The following is a 17897-nucleotide window of genomic DNA, read 5'->3' on the forward strand; positions in this document are numbered from 1 at the left end:
TCTGTGATATTATTTTCTGTACTTTTCTGCATGCTTAAAATATTTCATAGTTTTTTTTTAAAAGAAAGTTTAAGCAATTCCCCATTCCACTCTCAGCATCCAGCTCTCCTTGCCAGAACAACTGTTGTTACCAGTTTCTTGTGTGTCCTTCTGGAGATATCCTAAGTATATAGATAAAGTATGGGGGGTGTGGGTGTGTTTGTGTGTGTGTAATATATATTTCAGTCTTTGTCTATTTAAAAAAATCATATAAGTGAGTGAATTTTTGTATATTTCTTTTAAGACAAGACCCAATTTGGAGCGCTATATACACTGCACTACATCTAGCTTTTCTTATTCAACAAAACTTAGGAAATAGTTCCAACTTGGCACATAGAGAATTTCCTCATTCTTTCTAATGCTGCTTAGTACTCCCTTGGCTGCACAATTAGGCTGTTTCCTGTCTTCTGCTGTTACGGACAAATTATGTACACTTTTGCACATCTGGCCGGGTGAGCCACCTGTCCTTTAACGCAGACTATGCCACACGGAGCTGCACAACAGTAATGCGTTAACAAAGGGGGCGTGACAGTTTGCCTCCCTGCTCAATGACGAGAGAGCAGCTGTCTTCTCAAGCATCTCCTTTATTTAGTATCTAGTTTCCTCTCTGAGCCCAGGCTTCTGGCTGGCACTCTTCTCATTGTTGATGGCACCCTTTCTCCTGCCATTTTGTTGCTTTTAAAATAGTTTAAGCTAAGAAGTGAGATAATCAACATTGTTTGGATTGTGACTAAAGCAAGACCAAGGAAGTTCCCAGTAAGAGAGCACAGCGCTTTTCAGAGTCCAGGGTCTGAGCTTTAACAGAGTGGACCTTTTATTTATTTATTTCTTATTAAGTCATGTATACATAGATCATGAATACATTCATGCCTTTGTGGGATTCAATGTGTTGATTATTTGTACAAATCAGAATGCTTACATCCTACTAATTAACATAGCCTTCACCTCATTTACTTAATCACAGTGTTAAGACATTTGTGTTCAATACTTGATAGATTTGACTTGTACTCTTGCAATATGCTCCATACATGTAGTTCCACCATTAATCCTCCCTCTATCGAACCACCCTCTCCCTTCTCATCCTTCTCCCCTTCCCTCCTTCATCCTGGGCTACAGTTGTGATTCACTTCTCACATAAAAGTGAGAGTGATTATAAATTGGTTTTATAGTAGTACTGAGTACATTGGATATATTTTTTTTCCATTCCTGAGCTACTGTATTAAGAAGAATATTTTCCAGCTCCATTCATGTAAACATAAAAGAGGTAAAGTCTCCATCTTTTTTTTAATGCTGCATAGTATTCCATGGTATACATACACCAAAATTTATTAAACCATTCATGGGTCCATGGGCACTTGGGCTTCTGACAAGACTTGGCAATTATGAACTGAGCTTCAGTGAATAATCTGGTGCAAATATGTTGCCAAGTGATTTTTGGTCTTTTGGATATAACCCTAGTAGAGGAATTGCAGGATCAAATAGCAGGTCTACATTTAGATCCCTGAGTATTCTCCATACTTCTTTCCAAAAGGAACATATTAGCTTGCATTCCCACCAGCATTGCAGAAGTGTTCCCTTTTCTCCATATCCATGCCAACATCTATAGTTATGGGATTTTGTGATGTGGGCTAATCTTACTGGAGTTAGATGATATCTCAAAATGGTTTTGGTTTGCATTTCTCTGATGATTAAAGATGATGAGCATTTTTTCATGTGTCTGTAGACCGTGCACCTGTCTTCTTCAAAAGATTCTGTTCATATCTCTTGCCCACAATGAAATGGGATCATTTGTTCTTTTCTTATTAGTAAGTTTGAGTTCTCTGTGGATTCTGGTTATTAGACCTTTGTTGGAAATATAACCTAAAAAAATCTTCTCCCATTCTGAGGGCTGTCTACTTGCTTTACTTACTGTGTTGTTTGCAGTGCAGAAGCTTTTTAGTTTGATCAGATCCCAGTAATGTATTTTTGATGTTGCTTTAATTTCCCAGGGGGGTCCTCCTCATAAAGTATTCTCCCAGGCCAATTTTTTCAAATGTTTCTCCTACATGCTCTCCAAGAATTTTTATAGTTTCATGTCTTAAGTTTAAGTCCTTTAACCACTGAGAGTCAATTTTTGTTAGAGGAGAAAGGTATGGGTCCAGTTTTAGTCTTCTACAAGTTGCCAGCCAATTCACTCAGCACCATGCGTTATATAGGGAATCTTTCCTCCAATTTATATTTTTGATAGGCTTATCAAAGATCAAATGACAGTAAGTGTCTGGGTTCATCTCTTGGTTTTCAATTCTGTTCCATACATCTACCTTTATATTTTTATGCCAGAACCATGCTGTTTTGATCACTATAGATTTATAGTATAATCTGAGTCTGGAAGCATTATATATCCTGATTTATTTTTATTTCTGAGTAATGTCTTGACTGTTCAAGGTTTTTTCTATTTCCATATAAAACAAAGTACTAATTTTTCCAGATCTGTAAAGTATGACAGAGGTACTTTAATAGGGATTGCATTAGATCTATAGATTGCTTTGGGAAGTATAGAAATTTTAACAATGTTGATTCTTCCCAGCCATGAGCATGGTATATTTTTCTATTTGTTAACATCTTCAGCTATTTCTTTTCTCAGAGTTTCATAGTTCTCTTTATAGACATCTTTCACATCCTTTGTTAGATACACTCCCAGATATTTCATCTTCTTTGGCACTATTGTTAAGGGAATAGAGTCCTTGATTGTTTTTTCAGTTAGACTAATGTTGGTATATATAGAGGCTACAGATTTGTGAGTATTGATTTTGTATCCTGAGACACTGCTGTATTCCTTGATCACTTCTAGGAGTTTTGTAGTTGAGTCCCTGGGGTTTTCCAGATATACAATCATATCATCTAGGACAGTTTGATCTCCTGTGGTCCTATTTTAAGGTGACTAGATGTCCTGCTTTTGGTGGGACAGTCCTGATTTTTAACAATTTGTGCTATGCCCTGCGGCGTTTTTAAAAAGTCCCAATTTTTGGAAAGCATGCATGACAATCTAGGGAACAGTGGGAGAATGGGAAGGGAATATACGGTTTTCAGCTGCTGAAAAGGTTAATGTAACTCCATTTGGGAATGAAGAGGTTAATGTAACTTCATTTGGAAATGAAAAGGTTAATGTAAACTCCCTACTCCCCTCCTGGGCAAGGTATCAGAAGGAGACTGGCTCCTTCCCTTGCTTCTAGGCAAGGAAAATTAGCTCAGAAGGAGCCAAACTGTCTAGAACAAACAAGTAGCCCCCCTCTCTCTAGAGTAAGGTGACCAGACGCCCTGCTTTTGGCGGGACAGTCCCGATTTTTAACAATTTGTCCCACGTCCTGTGGCGTTTTAAAAAGCCCCGATTTTTGGAAAGAATCCACAACAAGCTAGGGAACACGGAAGAACAGGAAGGGAATATACGGTTTTCAGCTGCCATGTGGCTATTTTGCCAGGATATGCATTTTATATTGTTTTTGTTAATTTTATAATGTTAAACTTTAATAATAACAAATAATTGTTGAGAACAGATTATCAAGAACTGCTTATCAAAGTTTGCATTGTTGTCAGGCCCTGCTCCCCAGGCCCTGCCCCCCCTCAACGGTGTCCCACTTTACCAGTGTTAAAATCTTGTCAACTTATCCTATTTGGATCCCCTTGATTGCCTTTTCTTGCCTGATTGCAGTAGCTAAGACTTCCATTACAATGTTAAAAAGCAGTGGAGACAATGGGCAACCTTGCCTAGTTCCTGATCTAAGTGGAAATGATTTCAATTTTACTCCATTCAATATGATGTTGGCTATGGGTTTGCTATAGATGGCCTCTATCAGTTTAAGAAATGTTCCTTCTATACCTATTTTCTTAAGCGTTCTGATCAAGAAATGACACTGGATATTATCAAAAGCTTTTTCTGCATCAATTGAGAGAATCATGTAGTTTTTGTTTTTTATTTTGTTTATGTGATTTATAGATTTGCATATATTGAACAATCCTTGGGACCCTGGGATGAAACCCATCTGATCATGATGTATAATTTGTTTGATGTGTGGCTGAATTCTGTTTTCTAGGATCCTATTGAATATTTTTGCGTTACTATTCATTAGAGATATTGGTCTATAATTTTCTTTTCTTGTTGAGTCTTCCTGGTTTGGGGATCAGGGTCATATTTGCTTCATAGAATGTGTTGGAGAGTATTCCTTCTTTTTCTATGTTTTGGAAAAGGTTAAGTAATATAGGTATGCTAGTTCCTCTTTAAAGGTTTGGTAGAATTCTGATGTGAAGCCATCTGGTCCCAGGCTTTTCTTTTTGGGGAGATTTTTTGTAATTGATGGTATTTCAGAACTTGATATAGGCTTGTTCAACATTTCCACTTCTTTCTGGCTAAGGGTAGGAAGGGGGCATGTTTCCAAGTATTGGTCTATTTCCTTCAGATTTTCATACTTCTGAGAATAGAGTTTTTGATAATATTCATTAAGGATTATTTGAATTTCTAAGGAGTCTGTTGTTATTTGGCTTTTATAATTTCTGATTGAGGAAATTAGGGATTTTACTCTTTTATTTCTTGTTAGGTTGGCCAAAGGTTTATCTATTTTATTGACCTTTTCAAAAAACCAACTTTTTGATTTATTGATCTGTCAATTGATCTATTGATTTATTGATCTTTCAATTTCATTTAATTCTGCTCTAATTTTAGTTATTTTTTTTCTTCTGCTGGGTTTGGGGTTGGAATGTTCTTCCTTTTCCAGTTGTTTGAGATGTCCCATTAAGTTGTGGACTTCCTCTCTTTCAGTTCTTTTGGGGAAGGCTTGCAATGCTATAAATTTCTCTCTTTTTCTATTAGCAGGTATAGGTATTTATTGACTTACAGTGGGGAGTAGCATAGTTTCAACATAGAATATAATCTTTAAACTTAATATTTGATCCTCAGGGTTGACATGGTAGCTATATTCAAAATCATTTCATGGTATACGTTTTGTAGGGAGGGTATTGAGTAAGTGCAGTATGCAACTTTGACCTATATAAATTATTTTAATGATCATCTGCAAAGCTATAATGTATTTGAATGCTTCCCATTGTCTAGACCTTTGATTATGAAAGCATCTTCTAATTAATAGTTGTTGAATGACCACCATTACAATTATTGATATTAATAACAACATTATCACAATTTATAAATTATAGTGTACACCAGAAAATGAACTCTGTCATACAGAGACGCTGGAAATTAAACCTCATATTGGAGAGTAGTTACTTGCCTTTACCATCTTGCTTTATAAATACTCAATTTTAACTGATAAACCTCTGGACTTCCCCCTCCCCACCTTTTTTTTCAGACTTCCCTTTTTAAGTCTCAGAGATTTGAGGACAGAATATCGACTGGCTTTTTTCTGGAGGGTATTTCTGGCCACACTCTGTGCTAAAAAGTTTATCTGCCTTGTCCCACTGGTTTTTAACTTCTTCAGACAGATCATAGCCTTTTACATCCATCATGGTCAGGCAATTTAGAAATAGGTTTTTGTTTATTTATTTTTTTAATTCACATTCTTCTCTAGCAAGTAAACACATGGTCTTTGTCTCTTTTCTTTCCTTTTAAAACTGAAGTCTTGATCAATTTTCAGCATCAGTTTGGGTCTTTTAGCTCAATATTCTTTTAATCTCATATATCAGATATTTCTTCCGTGGTCTGGCAGGATTTCTCCATGTTAAATTGTTTCTCCTGATGCTCCTGTTGTTATTCTCCAGGTATCCTTTTTGGGTACAGTCATTCCTTGGTATCCACAAAGGATTACCCCACATCTCATGGATACCAAAATCCAAGTATACTCAAGTCTCTGATATAAGAAGGCATGGCATTTACATATAGCCTATACACACCTTCCCCACATACAAATTGTCTTTAAGTTACTTATAACACCTAATGCAGTGTAAATGATAGTAAATAATTGTTATACAGTATTGTTGTTAATTTTTTATTGTTATATTTTATTTTTATTTTTAAAAAATATTTTTTCAGGCTTGGAACCTATAGCTTAAGTGACTAAGGCACCAGCCACATACACCAGAGCTGGTGGGTTTGAATCTAGCCCAGGCCTGCCAAACAACAATGACAACTACAACCAAAAAAATAGCCAGGCATTATGGTGGGTGCCTGTAGTCTCAACTACTTGGAAGGCTGAGGCAAGAGAATCACTTAAGCCAGGAGTTGGAGGTTGCTATGAGCTATGATGCCATGACACTATACCCAGGATGACAGCTTGAGGCTCTGTCTCAAAAAATAAATAAATAAATAAAAATATTTTTCAGCCACAGTATTTTGAATCATAGATGTAGAACCATGGATAGGGAAGGCCAGCTCCACTTTATCACCAGCAACCATTGTTTGGCATTTTAAAAATTATTATTATTAATTTTTTTTTTTTTTGAAACAAGTTCTTACTATGTTGCCTAGGCTGGAGCAAAGTGGCTGTTCACAAGTGTGACCATCACAGTGCACTATTGCTTCAAACTCCTGACTTTTAGCAAGCCTCTTTCCTCAGCCTCCCAAATACCTGGGACTACAGGTGCTTGCCACTGTGCCTGACTGTTTGACATTTTAAACCAAACAATAGTTTTCATCATCTTTCCAGGGCACCTAATTATATCTAGTCATACAATATTCAGCTACAAGTACTAGAATTGCTGATTACATTGGTTAAAAAGAAGCATAATAGGAACTTCTGGTTTCTTACTTTTTAGGTTGTCTCACCAGGGCTTTCAGAAGTTCTTGTTTTTTGTAAGTCCACTTGACATTTTGCCTCTTGTCCCTGTCCTAGTAGTATAGCCCATTTTACTCTTCTTTTCTGAAGGATAATGCCAAAATTTTTTCTATAATTGAATAGAACAGTTTCCTGCTGGCCCCCTGGTTCATTGACCCATTGGATTTCAGCTTAGACTACATCATAGTCGGGTAGTTATTTCTTACTTAAAGCACTTAAAGCATCTGGTAGTTTCTTTCTTTCTTTCTTTCTTTCTTTTTTTTAATTAAATCATAGCTGAGTACATTAATGAAGTCATGGGGGACAGTGTGCTGGTTTTATATACAATTTGAAATATCTTTACCTAACTGGTTAACATAGCCTTCATGGCATTTTCTTAGTTATTGTGTTAGGACATTTATATTTTACATTTAGAAAGATTCACATGGACCTTTGTAAGATGGGCCATAGGTACGGTCCCATCAATCAACCTCCCTCCACCTATCCTCCCTCCCACCCCTCCCTCTTCCCCATATTATTAGACTATAATTGGGGTGTAGCTTTCATATGAAAGCTATAAATTAGTTTCATAGTAGCGCTGAGTACATTGGATACATTTTCTTCTATTCTTGAAATACTTTGCTAAGAAGAATATGTTCCAGCTCCATCCATGTAAACATGAAGGAGGTAAAGTCTCCTTATTTCTTTAAGGCTGCATAATATTCCATGGTATACATATACCACAATTATAAATTTCCCTCTTTTTTTTTTTATTGAATGGTAACTATGTACATTGAATAAATTTCCCTCTTAAGATTGCCTTTGCAATATCCCAGAGGTTTTGGTAATTCGTGTCTTCATTATTGTTTTGTTCCAAAAATTTGGTAATTTCCTTCTTAATTTCATCTATGACCCAGCTATCATTCAGCATCAGGTTATTTAGTTTCTATGATTTAGTAGAGTATGCAGATTCCTGTTGTTACTGAGTTCAACTTTTATTCTATGATGGTCTGAGAAAATACAAGGAATAATTTCTATTCTTTTAAATTTGCTGAGGTTAGACTTATGACCTAAGATGTGAGCAATTTTGGAGGATGTTCCATGGGCTGATGAGAAGAATGTGTATTCAGTTTTGTTAGGATGAAATGTTCTGTAGATGTCTGTTAAATTCAATTGTTGAATGGTTAATTTTAAATCTAAAATTTCTTTGCTTAGCTTCTTATTGGAGGATCTAGGCACCAAAGGGGTGTCAAAATCTTTACTATTATGGTGCTGGAGGATATCAAGTTGCTCATGTCTTTTAGAGCCTCTCTTATAAATTGAGGTGCATTCTCATTGGGTGCATAAATGTTAATAATTGAAACCTCTTCTTGTTGAGTGTTGCCCTTAACAAATATGAAGTGACCATCCTTATCTTTCCTTACTTTTGTTGGTTTAAAGCCTATTGTATCTGCAAATAAAATTGTAACACTGGCTTTTTTTCTGATTTCTATTTGCCTGAATTATAGATGACCATCCTTTCACCCTGAGTCTATATTTATCTTAAGATGAGAGTCTTGTATGCAACAGATATCTGGCCTGAGTTTTTGTATCCAGTCAGCCATCCTGTGCCTCTTTAGAGGATAATTTAAGCCATTCACCGTAATTGAGAATATTGATAAGCCTGATAGTATTTTGGGTACTGAGTTTTTCAAAAGTCCAGTAGACATTTTTAATCCTTTTGCCACTGTGGAAGTTGGAGTTTGATCAAAAGTTTCTGAGTGAATTTACTTTGGTGGTAGAGGATTGTGCTGGTCATCATGGAGGATAGGTCAGAGAATATCCTGGAGAACTGGTTTAGTTATGGCAAATTTCTCCAATGCATGGATGTCATTAAAGTATTTAATTTCTCCATCATAAACGAAACTCAGTTTCACTGGATACAGGATCCTGGGTTGCAAGTTATTTTGTTTTCGAAGATTGAAGGTTGATGACCACCCTCTTCTAGCTTAAAAGGTTTAAGCAGAGAGATCTTCTAATTTTCTTCCCCTTGTAGGTTATGGTTTTCTTATGTCTGGCTGCTTGCATATTAACTTTGGCAAAGTAAATTATAATGTGTCTGGGAGATGTTTTATTTGGGTTCAGTTGTCCTGGGGTTCTGAAACTGTCTGCTATCTGAATTTCAGAATCTCTTGCTATGTTTGGGAAATTCTCTTCCAGTATCTCTTTGAGTAGAGCATCTGCGCTTTGTGAAGCAACTTTATCACCTTCAGGAATTCCTATAAAGGAATTATTAATTTTCTTCGAATTATCCCAGAGCTCTGTGAGAGAAAGATCCATTTTTGCTCTCTACTTCTCTTCCTCTTTGAGCATTTGGGAGCATTCAAAAGCTTTGTCTTCCATGTCAGAGATCCTTTCTCTGCCTGCTCTATTCTGTTACTGAGGGACTCTACTATATTTTTCAGATCTTTGAGGGCTGCAAGTTCTTGCATCAATGTATCAAAATCTTTGGTGATTTTGTATTTGAATTCATTGAGTTCTTGAGACAGTGTTTGAGTTACTCCTTGAAATTCTAATTCCAGCTTTAACTCCATTCTGTTGATCATATTTACCATCCAAATTCTATACTTGATTTCTGACATCTCAGTCATTTATTTAAGAATGGGATCATCTGGTGTGTTTGTTTTATCATTTCTTGGGGGAATTAATCTACTCTGATTATTCATGTTGCCAGAGTTTTTCTGCTGATTTTGCACCATGATTATTTTTCACTGGTTGGCTAGATGGACAGGTAAGGTGAAATTGGATTGGGGGTTCCTGTAGTTGTGGTTAACCAGCCTTTTCCCAAGGATCTGGGACTGGTGACTGTAGCTTTTTCCCCTACAGCTTTGCAAAGGACCCATACAGTATCACAGTGTGAGGCACTGGGGACCTACTTGGTGTGGTGGGGTTAGGTGGCTCTGTCTTGTATTCAGCTGGTCTTTTTCTGATCTTAGTGGATTAGTGACTCTGGGTTGAAATCTCAGCTGAAATTTGCTTTCTTGGAGTCGCAGCTTGCCTCAGCAGAGGTGATGTGCAGTTAGCACTCTTCTCTCTTAGCTCAGCTCCCAGTCTTCAGCGTTTTTGGGTAGTTTCTGGTCATAATCCTTCCCTCTGGACAGGAACTTCTGTTGAAAGCTGGCTCCAGTCAGCCATCTTGTCCCTAGCAACTAACTTCATCAGAGCCCACGTGCATGTCCTGATCCGTATTAGGATCTTTAGTAGCTGAGTGGATCTTTTTTATATGTAATGGCTGCTCTGGACTTCGGCTGACCCCCCAGTCCTTCACAGCTCTGGGTAGGGGAAGTTAGAGGACAGCTGCTTTAAATGTAATAGAGGAGGTGGCTTTGAGGTTTACATTATGGAAAAGCCAAGATAGGATGAACAAGAGATAAAAAGTGCTGTGTTTTAGTAAATGTCCAGCTTCAATGAAAGCCAGTGTTTATCCTGGCTGCATTTGACAGCATTCTGAGATTTTTAAAAATAATTCTCTAAGTTTTAACAAAGGAAAGGAGAAAGTCTAGAAGAACAACAGATAAGGGCAGTGCAAGGAACTCATCTCTTCTTCCTTGGCCAGACATTTTTACCCTCTGTTAAAATTTGTTTTTATATCATAAAACCATTTTAATAGAGTTTTAGAAAATCACTGCCCTAGAAAAGTTGAATTATGCTAATGATAATAATAAGAATTTTGAGTACTAATTGCAGTGTCCAAAGTATTTTCTTGCTTCAGAGGCAGAATAGCCTAGAGCAGTGTTTTTCAACCTTTTTTTATCTCACAGCACACTTGAACCTATAGTTAAACTTCTGTGGCACACTTAAATTATGTTGATCAAAAAAAAAAAGAGTTAAAAAAAGAATATACTTACTGTGCTTTGAACTTCTTTTAAAAATAATTTGATTAATGATATTTAAAGATTTTCATGGTGCACCTAAGATTCTCTCCCAGCACACCCGTGTGCCATGGCACACTTGTTGACAGTCACTGGCCTACTGATTAAGAGCACAGGCTGTGCAGCCAGACATTCTGGGTCAGACCCTGGCTCCACTGCTACCATATGGCTTAAGGTAGCTCATTTAACTTCTCTGTGCTTTCCCTTAGTTTTCTCATATATAAAATGGAGGAAACAAATGACCTTATTTACAGAGCTGTATAAAATTAAATAAGTAAAAAAAAAAAAATATGTAGAGGCCTGAAATAAAGTATGACTGACATGCGCTGGTGAGTGCTTGATTGATGTCAGCTATTATTATTATTATCAGTGTAGTGGCAGGAGTAGTAAGAATTGAGATCAGTAGTAAGAATTGGACAGGACGGATAGTCTGAATACTTGTTGGACTGGCAAAGAGGTGCAGACCTGTCTATCTTCCTGGAATAAGAAAGAGTAACCATGAATCTACTAGGCAGACTACAAAGAGTTGAGATTTAAACAAGTCAGGCATGTGAAGTCTGCTTATCACCTTGAGCAACCACGTCCTTTCCCCTGAGCCTTAGTTTCCCCATCTGTAAGATACTAGGGGTGAATTAAATGCTCTCTAGAGACACTTCCATTGACAGATGTCTGCGAGTCCCTGCAAATATCCTCCCAACTTACCCCTCTCTTTGTCACCCAGGCGCAGGGCTGCTGAGTTGAATTTGACAGTCCAGAGGAGAACAGAGGAAGGTGGATGGCAGCTGTGCTAATGAGTGCTGGAGAGGCAGGTGGAGGTGCTCCGGGAAGGGGCATGAAAGAGGTCCAGCCAGGCAGACACCCACAAGCAGAAGCTGCAGCTCTGAGCCTGGTGACAGGGCCACCGAGACCCTGGCCCCACCCCAGGCGCCCTGGGCTCCTTACCCTGCAGCATCGCTGATGTAGTGTAGTAGTTGAACAGCACGTTTTTCACCAGGTATTGCTCGGGATCGAGGCTGGCCAGCTTGGCTCCCACTAGCACTGACTTTCCGGTGCCTGCAGTGCCCACCAGCATGACAGGCCGCCGCCGCTGCAGCAGCCGCTCCAGGAAGTAGCACACACGGATGGTCTCGCCCGTGTGCACCAAACAGGCCTAGGGCGGGGACATGATGGGGGTGCTGGTGGGGTCACGGCTCCAGGGAGGAGTACCACCCAACGTTCTAGAGGTTCCTGAAGGAGGGGCTCCCCACACCAGTGCAGTCAGGAGCATCTTCCCAATATTCACATTAGGACTATCCTTCCAGCCCATTCTTGGCCCCCGTGGCTGGGCAGGAAGCCTTACCCCCTTCTGCCTCCCCACTCTACTCTCTTCCCTCTGATGCCTGGAGTATCTTATAATTTTCTGCTCTGGCCGGCTCCTCCCCTCTGCCCTCAGAATACCAGTTGCTTCTGGTGTGTAGATGTCCTCGCCTTCAGGGGACCCTGTGGCTTCTTCCTATCTGTGCTTTCCTCTCAAAGGTGTGTAGCTGGGGGTGACTAGTTCCTAGCAAGGCTGCGTGCTCAGACATGGATACAAGGTCACTACTAAAGTCACTGCAGGTCCTTGAGGACAGCTGCATGTCCTCGGTGGGTCAGCCACTCACCTGTAAGGGCATTTCTAGGTCAAACTCAAACTGGGGGATGAGCTTGGACCAAGGCTCCAACTTCTTCGTCTCTGGGTCTATGTAATAGTCAAAGACAGTGCCCTGGGAAGGAAACTTGACCGTCTTGAACTGTGTCAGCCACCATTTGCTGAACTCCGCCCTGTAGTCCACAAGCTACCAAAACAAAGCAGGTCAGGGATCAAGGTCCTCCTGAATACAACAAGGCCATGGCCTCATACAGAAGGGCAGAGTAGGAACATGAAGTGCTCCTGCCTCCACAGGCCTGCTGGGTGGGCCAGCTCTCCTGCCTGTGGACAGCTGCAGCTCTGGGGCACGTATAGGCACACCGAGTTGGCCACCCAGCTAAAACACTTGGGTACTGGCATATCTTATAGCCACTTAAGGACAAAGAGAGCAGAAGTGGGAGGGTGTGAGGAGAATGGGAACCCATGGACGCAAGACGGGTAGGTCAAAAAACTCCTGAAGAGACAGACCTGCCCCATTTCCTAGATGCCTGGGGTTCTGAGTCATCCCCAGGATGGCACCTGGAATGGTTGGAATAAAATGGTGGTTTTTGACACCAAGAGACACAGGGTGGCTGAGTGAGAAGGGCCTCAGAAGGGGGATAAGGTATGCCACCACTGGGAAATCTCATCTTTCTGTGCCTCAGTTTTCTCATCTTTAAAACAAGGGTCCTAGAAAGAAAGATTTCCAAGGTTCTTCTAAGAGCTAAAATTCTAAAATCTAGGAGCAGCAGGAAAGACAAAGCTATGCTGGTCTTCCTGATGAAGGAATAGTTAGGTTATAAATTCTAAATGCAAACATATGAGATTGTGAGCCCTTTAAGGATGGGGTGGGCACCTGCATACTCAGACTGTCTTACTATGTTCAAGTTAATACATACACACACACACACACACACACACACACACACACTCCCCTATTGCTCCCAGAAACCTTCCAGAAGAGCAAATCCACCCTTTGAACACATAAAACTAAGAAAAATTCTAAAAAGAAAAAAGGCCCAGATTGGACATTTTAGGAAATGTTCATGGGAAGTGGGACAGAGATAGAGTTCAAAGGCTGGAAAGATCACGGAGCTGGGTGCATGCAGCAGACCTGAACTCCCAAAAGAGGGGCTTCTCATTCTGGGGTCTATTGTGAAAGTAGGACTGAAATCTTTTGCTTTAAAATGAGAATGGAAATAGGCTCTAGATAAGGACAGGTTTGTTTTGCTGTTCTCACTCTAATTTGAATTTAGCTCAAAGGGACATGTAGCTTCCCAATATCGTTCTTTCCGATCAGAAGCCTCAGGGACCACCACTGCCCCCCACCTGCCCCCACTACCCCATCATTTTTAACTCATAGATTAAATTCTTGAAGACCTTTTACTTTCTATGAAAACAAGATATTATTAGGTTTCTATGGAAACTCTGAGATGAGGGCCACATCTAGAAAGAAGGCCAGGTGGAACTTCCTTACTGCTCACCCTTCATCCCACCTTTGAGTTATCTTGTCAATTTCTCAACCGAGCCATTGGCTGGGTGCTGCCAACATTGTCACAGCCCCTTGTAATCTGCCATTTGGCCTTATTTTCCACTATACTTGGACACTGTAAAGACAGGTGACCTCTGATGGGCCAGTCCAACAGTCCTTTCATGACTTGACACTATGAACAGGTGCCTGCTGAATTTGTTTTTTTTTTTTTTTTTTTTTTTGAGACAGAGTCTCATTATGTTGCCCTTGGTAGAGTTCTGTGGTGTCACAGCTCACAGCAACCTCCAACTCTTGGGCTTAAGTGATTCTCTTGCCTCATCCTCCCAGCTGGGACTACAGGTGCCCACCACAATGGCCAGCTTTTTTTTTGTTGTTGTTGTTGTTGTTATCATTGTTGTTTTTTAGGAGGGCTAGGTCAGGTTCAAACCCACTAGCCCCAGTGTATGTGATCGGCGCCCTAACCACTGAGTTATGGACGCCAAGCCAAGGCTCCTTCTAAACTTGGCATCTCCCTTGGATTCTGATAGTTCCCTAGTCTTCTTCTCTGTTTTGACCTGGATGACACTAAGACTTTACTGTCATACTGTGTTAGAGTTGGGGACCCAATTTCACTGCATTAGATCTTCACAATGCTTCAAAAATTCCTAGGCTAGTTAAAGAGATCCCTATTTAATATATGAAAAGACAGAATTGGGAATTGAACCCAGATTTTCAGTGATGTAATCTGGTGCTCTCTCTGCCTTGTGCTTCTGAGAAATCATTTTCTGTGAAGGCTGCAAAGTATTCAGCCAGGTCCATTTTTGGTTTTTTGTTGTTGTTTTAAGTCAGACCATCTATTCCAGCCTAGGCTCCATCTTGCACTGCTATTTGGCTTTAATGACTGCTTTTTAAATGTAAGTACTGCTGGTATTCCTGATGTGAATATTTTGGCCAAATTCCTACTTTCCAATTTACAGCACTATTCTTGGTGTTTGGCTTTAATGTAGGCTGCACAGGGGTCTTTGGACGTCCCCTGCTGCTAAAAGCTTTCTCCTTTATCCTCACCCCATAGGCAAGCAAGCCGAGTGCTCCAGAGCCCAGGACACCTGGAGGGATGCTTTCTCCAGGGCTTTTAAAAAGAGTTGAGTCGATTTAAATTTTTCTATACAGAAGTAGAAAAATTGACCAAGTATCTCCATCCTGAAACCCCACTGCCTGCTTGGTACTGACTTGGGAGAGGAGCCCAGTGGTTGCTGTCTGACATTTCACCAGCGGAAAGGTCAGAGATTGCATTTGATAGAAGGCAATGACCTCTGCATTTGAGATCTCTGTGCATTTCAGCCAGGTCTCATCCATCCTTCTGAACTCTCTGCATCCTTTTCTCAAAGGGGGAATGTAAAGCTGTCAAAACAGCAGTCTGCAGAGAGGCTTCCAGGACTGCACACCAGACGCACGGGAATCTCAGAGGTCAAACTGCAGGTCCAGCCTCCTCCTGCCCATGCGGATTTCCCCTTCTGCCCCCAGGGCATCTGGCTCTGGGAGGGGGTGGAAAAGGCCACTTCCTCTGAGGATGTGAGAGCCACTTTTTAAATTCTGACCACCAGCGCACACATTAAGCAGTGATGGGAGGTAGGAAGCAGGCCACACCAAGGCCGGTGAAAACTGAAAAGAAATTAATGGCTAGTTCTTTTTGTCCCAGCTTAATTGTGTTTTGGATTCCTAGAACTTGGTTTTGCCCTGGGAGGCTGAAAGCTTTTACTTTTCTTTGAGAGAGCCCCACAATTGACTCAGACCAGAATGAGTAAATTGTGTCTTCGCAGTTGCAGTTTGTTCTGATCCTCCCGTTATGTTATGAGAGAGGCACCAGGTTCCACCTGGAAAACTGAGTATCAACGCTAGGAGAATATTAATAATAACACATGTGGGTTGCTCTCTGTGCCACACATGTATCCATGCTGAGTAATTCATCCCAGAAACTGGGTGCCACCCACTCTAACCTTTGCACTCATGGAGAGAATAAGGTGGAGAGAGGGTGAATTATTTGCCCATGATCCCCCAGATAACAGTGGCACAGTTATATTTCAAATCCTCAATCTGTGTTCTTTTTTATCTTTACTTTGCTATTTTCAGTTTATTTTATAAACCACCTTATTGTGGCATGACTGACGTAGAAAAAAGCTGCACGTATTGAATGCATATGGCATGATGCATTTGAAGGTCAATATACACCTGTGAAACCTTCATCATAATCTATGCACGAGACCTATCACCTTCACACTTCAAACCCATCACTGCCCTCTTGTTTATCTGGCTATTATTATTGTTGTCCTTGTTTTTGTTTTGTGATGAGAACACTTAACATAAGATCGCTCCCTTTTGCAAATTTCTTTAGAGAAGAAGGAAATCTTGCCATTTGCCACAACATGATGACGCGGGAGGACATTACGTTTACTGAAAGGATCCAGGCATAAGAGGAAAAACCCTACATGATAGCACTTACATGATGAATCGAGAATAGTCAAATTCATAGAAGCAGCCAGAGGCACCACGGACAGAGGAGAAGTATTGACCAAAGGGTACAAAGTTTTGGTTATACAAGGTGAGTAAGTCAAAGGTGAACAGATCTCTTCTCAGCATAGCACCTATTGTTACTAGAACTCTAATGTATGGTTAAAAATTTGCTAACACAATCCATGTTCTTAACCTCTAAATAATATTGCCTAATGGCTAGAATTAGTTGTAGGAGACTGGTTTGCGTAATACTGAGTATGTTGTTTCTAGATAAAATGTCTTCTATTTGGAGGAAAATAAGTAAAGAAAAAGGCTGAGAATACAGGAAGGATGAGGAATAAGGTGCTAAGATATTCCAAGCCAACATCCCGACCCCTAACAACATGAGGCTATAGCAATCAGCACCATGAGATAAATAATACCTTGGTGTCCTACTTGTAGCTGCCAATTAACCTTTGGTCCAATATTCTCTGGACATTTCTGTGTTTGGGTGTATTGGAGAAACTATGGTGAACTCGGGCCTAGTATGTAGTGATAAAGGCTTGTTCTGGAACACTTTTAGAAGGGCAAAGTGATGCCTTCCACTCCAGCTTCTACAGCATAGCATCCTTCCACCTCTCTATAAAACACACATCATCTGGCAAAGTAGTATAAACATACCAGCAGCTGTTCTAAGTCAAACACAGTACAACTCTCCAAGAAATCAGAGACACGTATGTTCACTAACTCAAAAAGCCACACCTCCCAACACACCATAATCCCAATCTGTCTCACCCCATGAGGCCCACTAGGGTGACTGAAGTCTTTAGCAGAGTAATACATAGTTAATTCTGACAGCTGTCCTGTCTTCTGAATCTTTTTGCTGGAGAGTCTGTTTTTATTGCTGCAGATTTCGACATGGGTGTGAACCTCAGCACATCTCCTTACCTGATCTTGGACCATTGCTCCACCGAAAGCCCAGATGGCAGCAAACACAAAATAAAGTTCATAGATTTCCTTGGGGCAGTCCACAGGGATGTCCTCCTCAGTCAGGAGACACTCCAGAAGGTGGCACAGCATCTGAACCATGCTCTGCTCCTGGACTGGAATGATCTTCTTAAATCTGCAAAGAGGGAAGGGGATGTGTTCTGGAACACCATGGGTGCCCCAAGCCAGAGGTGGTGTCAGGCAGCTATAAAAGCAACTTGGTTTTGGTGAACTCAAGACTTGTCAAGTTTCTTGGGATTATAGATGACCACAGTGCTACTTAAGCCTTTATTCCCCTTAAGTAGTCTTGGGCTTGAGTCCTCCTGAGATGAAGATTCCTTTCCTCTGAAACCCTCCGTTAGCCCTCCCCTTCTTTTCTATCAATGATCCCTTCACAGTCCTTGGGGGAATGTAGACGGCTTCAATAAAACCCGTAAATGCCTCACTTTTTCCCCCTGAAATATCTTTTTTATTTTTTTGACAGATGAATGGGCAATGAACACATGAAAAAATGCTCACTGTCCCTAATCATCAGATAAATGCAAATCAAAACCACTCTGAGATATCACCTAACCCAAGGAACAATGGCCTACATCACAAAATGTCAAAGCTGCAGA

General features: G+C 40.3%; 1 protein-coding gene across 1 annotated transcript in view; it reads right to left on the reverse strand.

The window, feature by feature from the left end:
* Nucleotides 1–17897, reverse strand: part of DNAH9 (dynein axonemal heavy chain 9) — a 373298-nt gene that overhangs the window by 191716 nt on the left and 163685 nt on the right. The window contains exons 36-38 of the mRNA XM_003791085.1: nucleotides 17242–17416; nucleotides 12328–12501; nucleotides 11630–11837 (exon numbers count right to left, since the gene is read on the reverse strand). Of these exons, the coding sequence (XP_003791133.1) occupies nucleotides 11630–11837; nucleotides 12328–12501; nucleotides 17242–17416 (557 nt within the window). The remainder of the gene's footprint in view (nucleotides 1–11629; nucleotides 11838–12327; nucleotides 12502–17241; nucleotides 17417–17897) is intronic.

Source organism: Otolemur garnettii, unplaced genomic scaffold (genome assembly GCF_000181295.1).
Source record: "Otolemur garnettii isolate 467f Iridium unplaced genomic scaffold, OtoGar3 scaffold00046, whole genome shotgun sequence".
Lineage (NCBI taxonomy): Eukaryota > Metazoa > Chordata > Mammalia > Primates > Galagidae > Otolemur > Otolemur garnettii.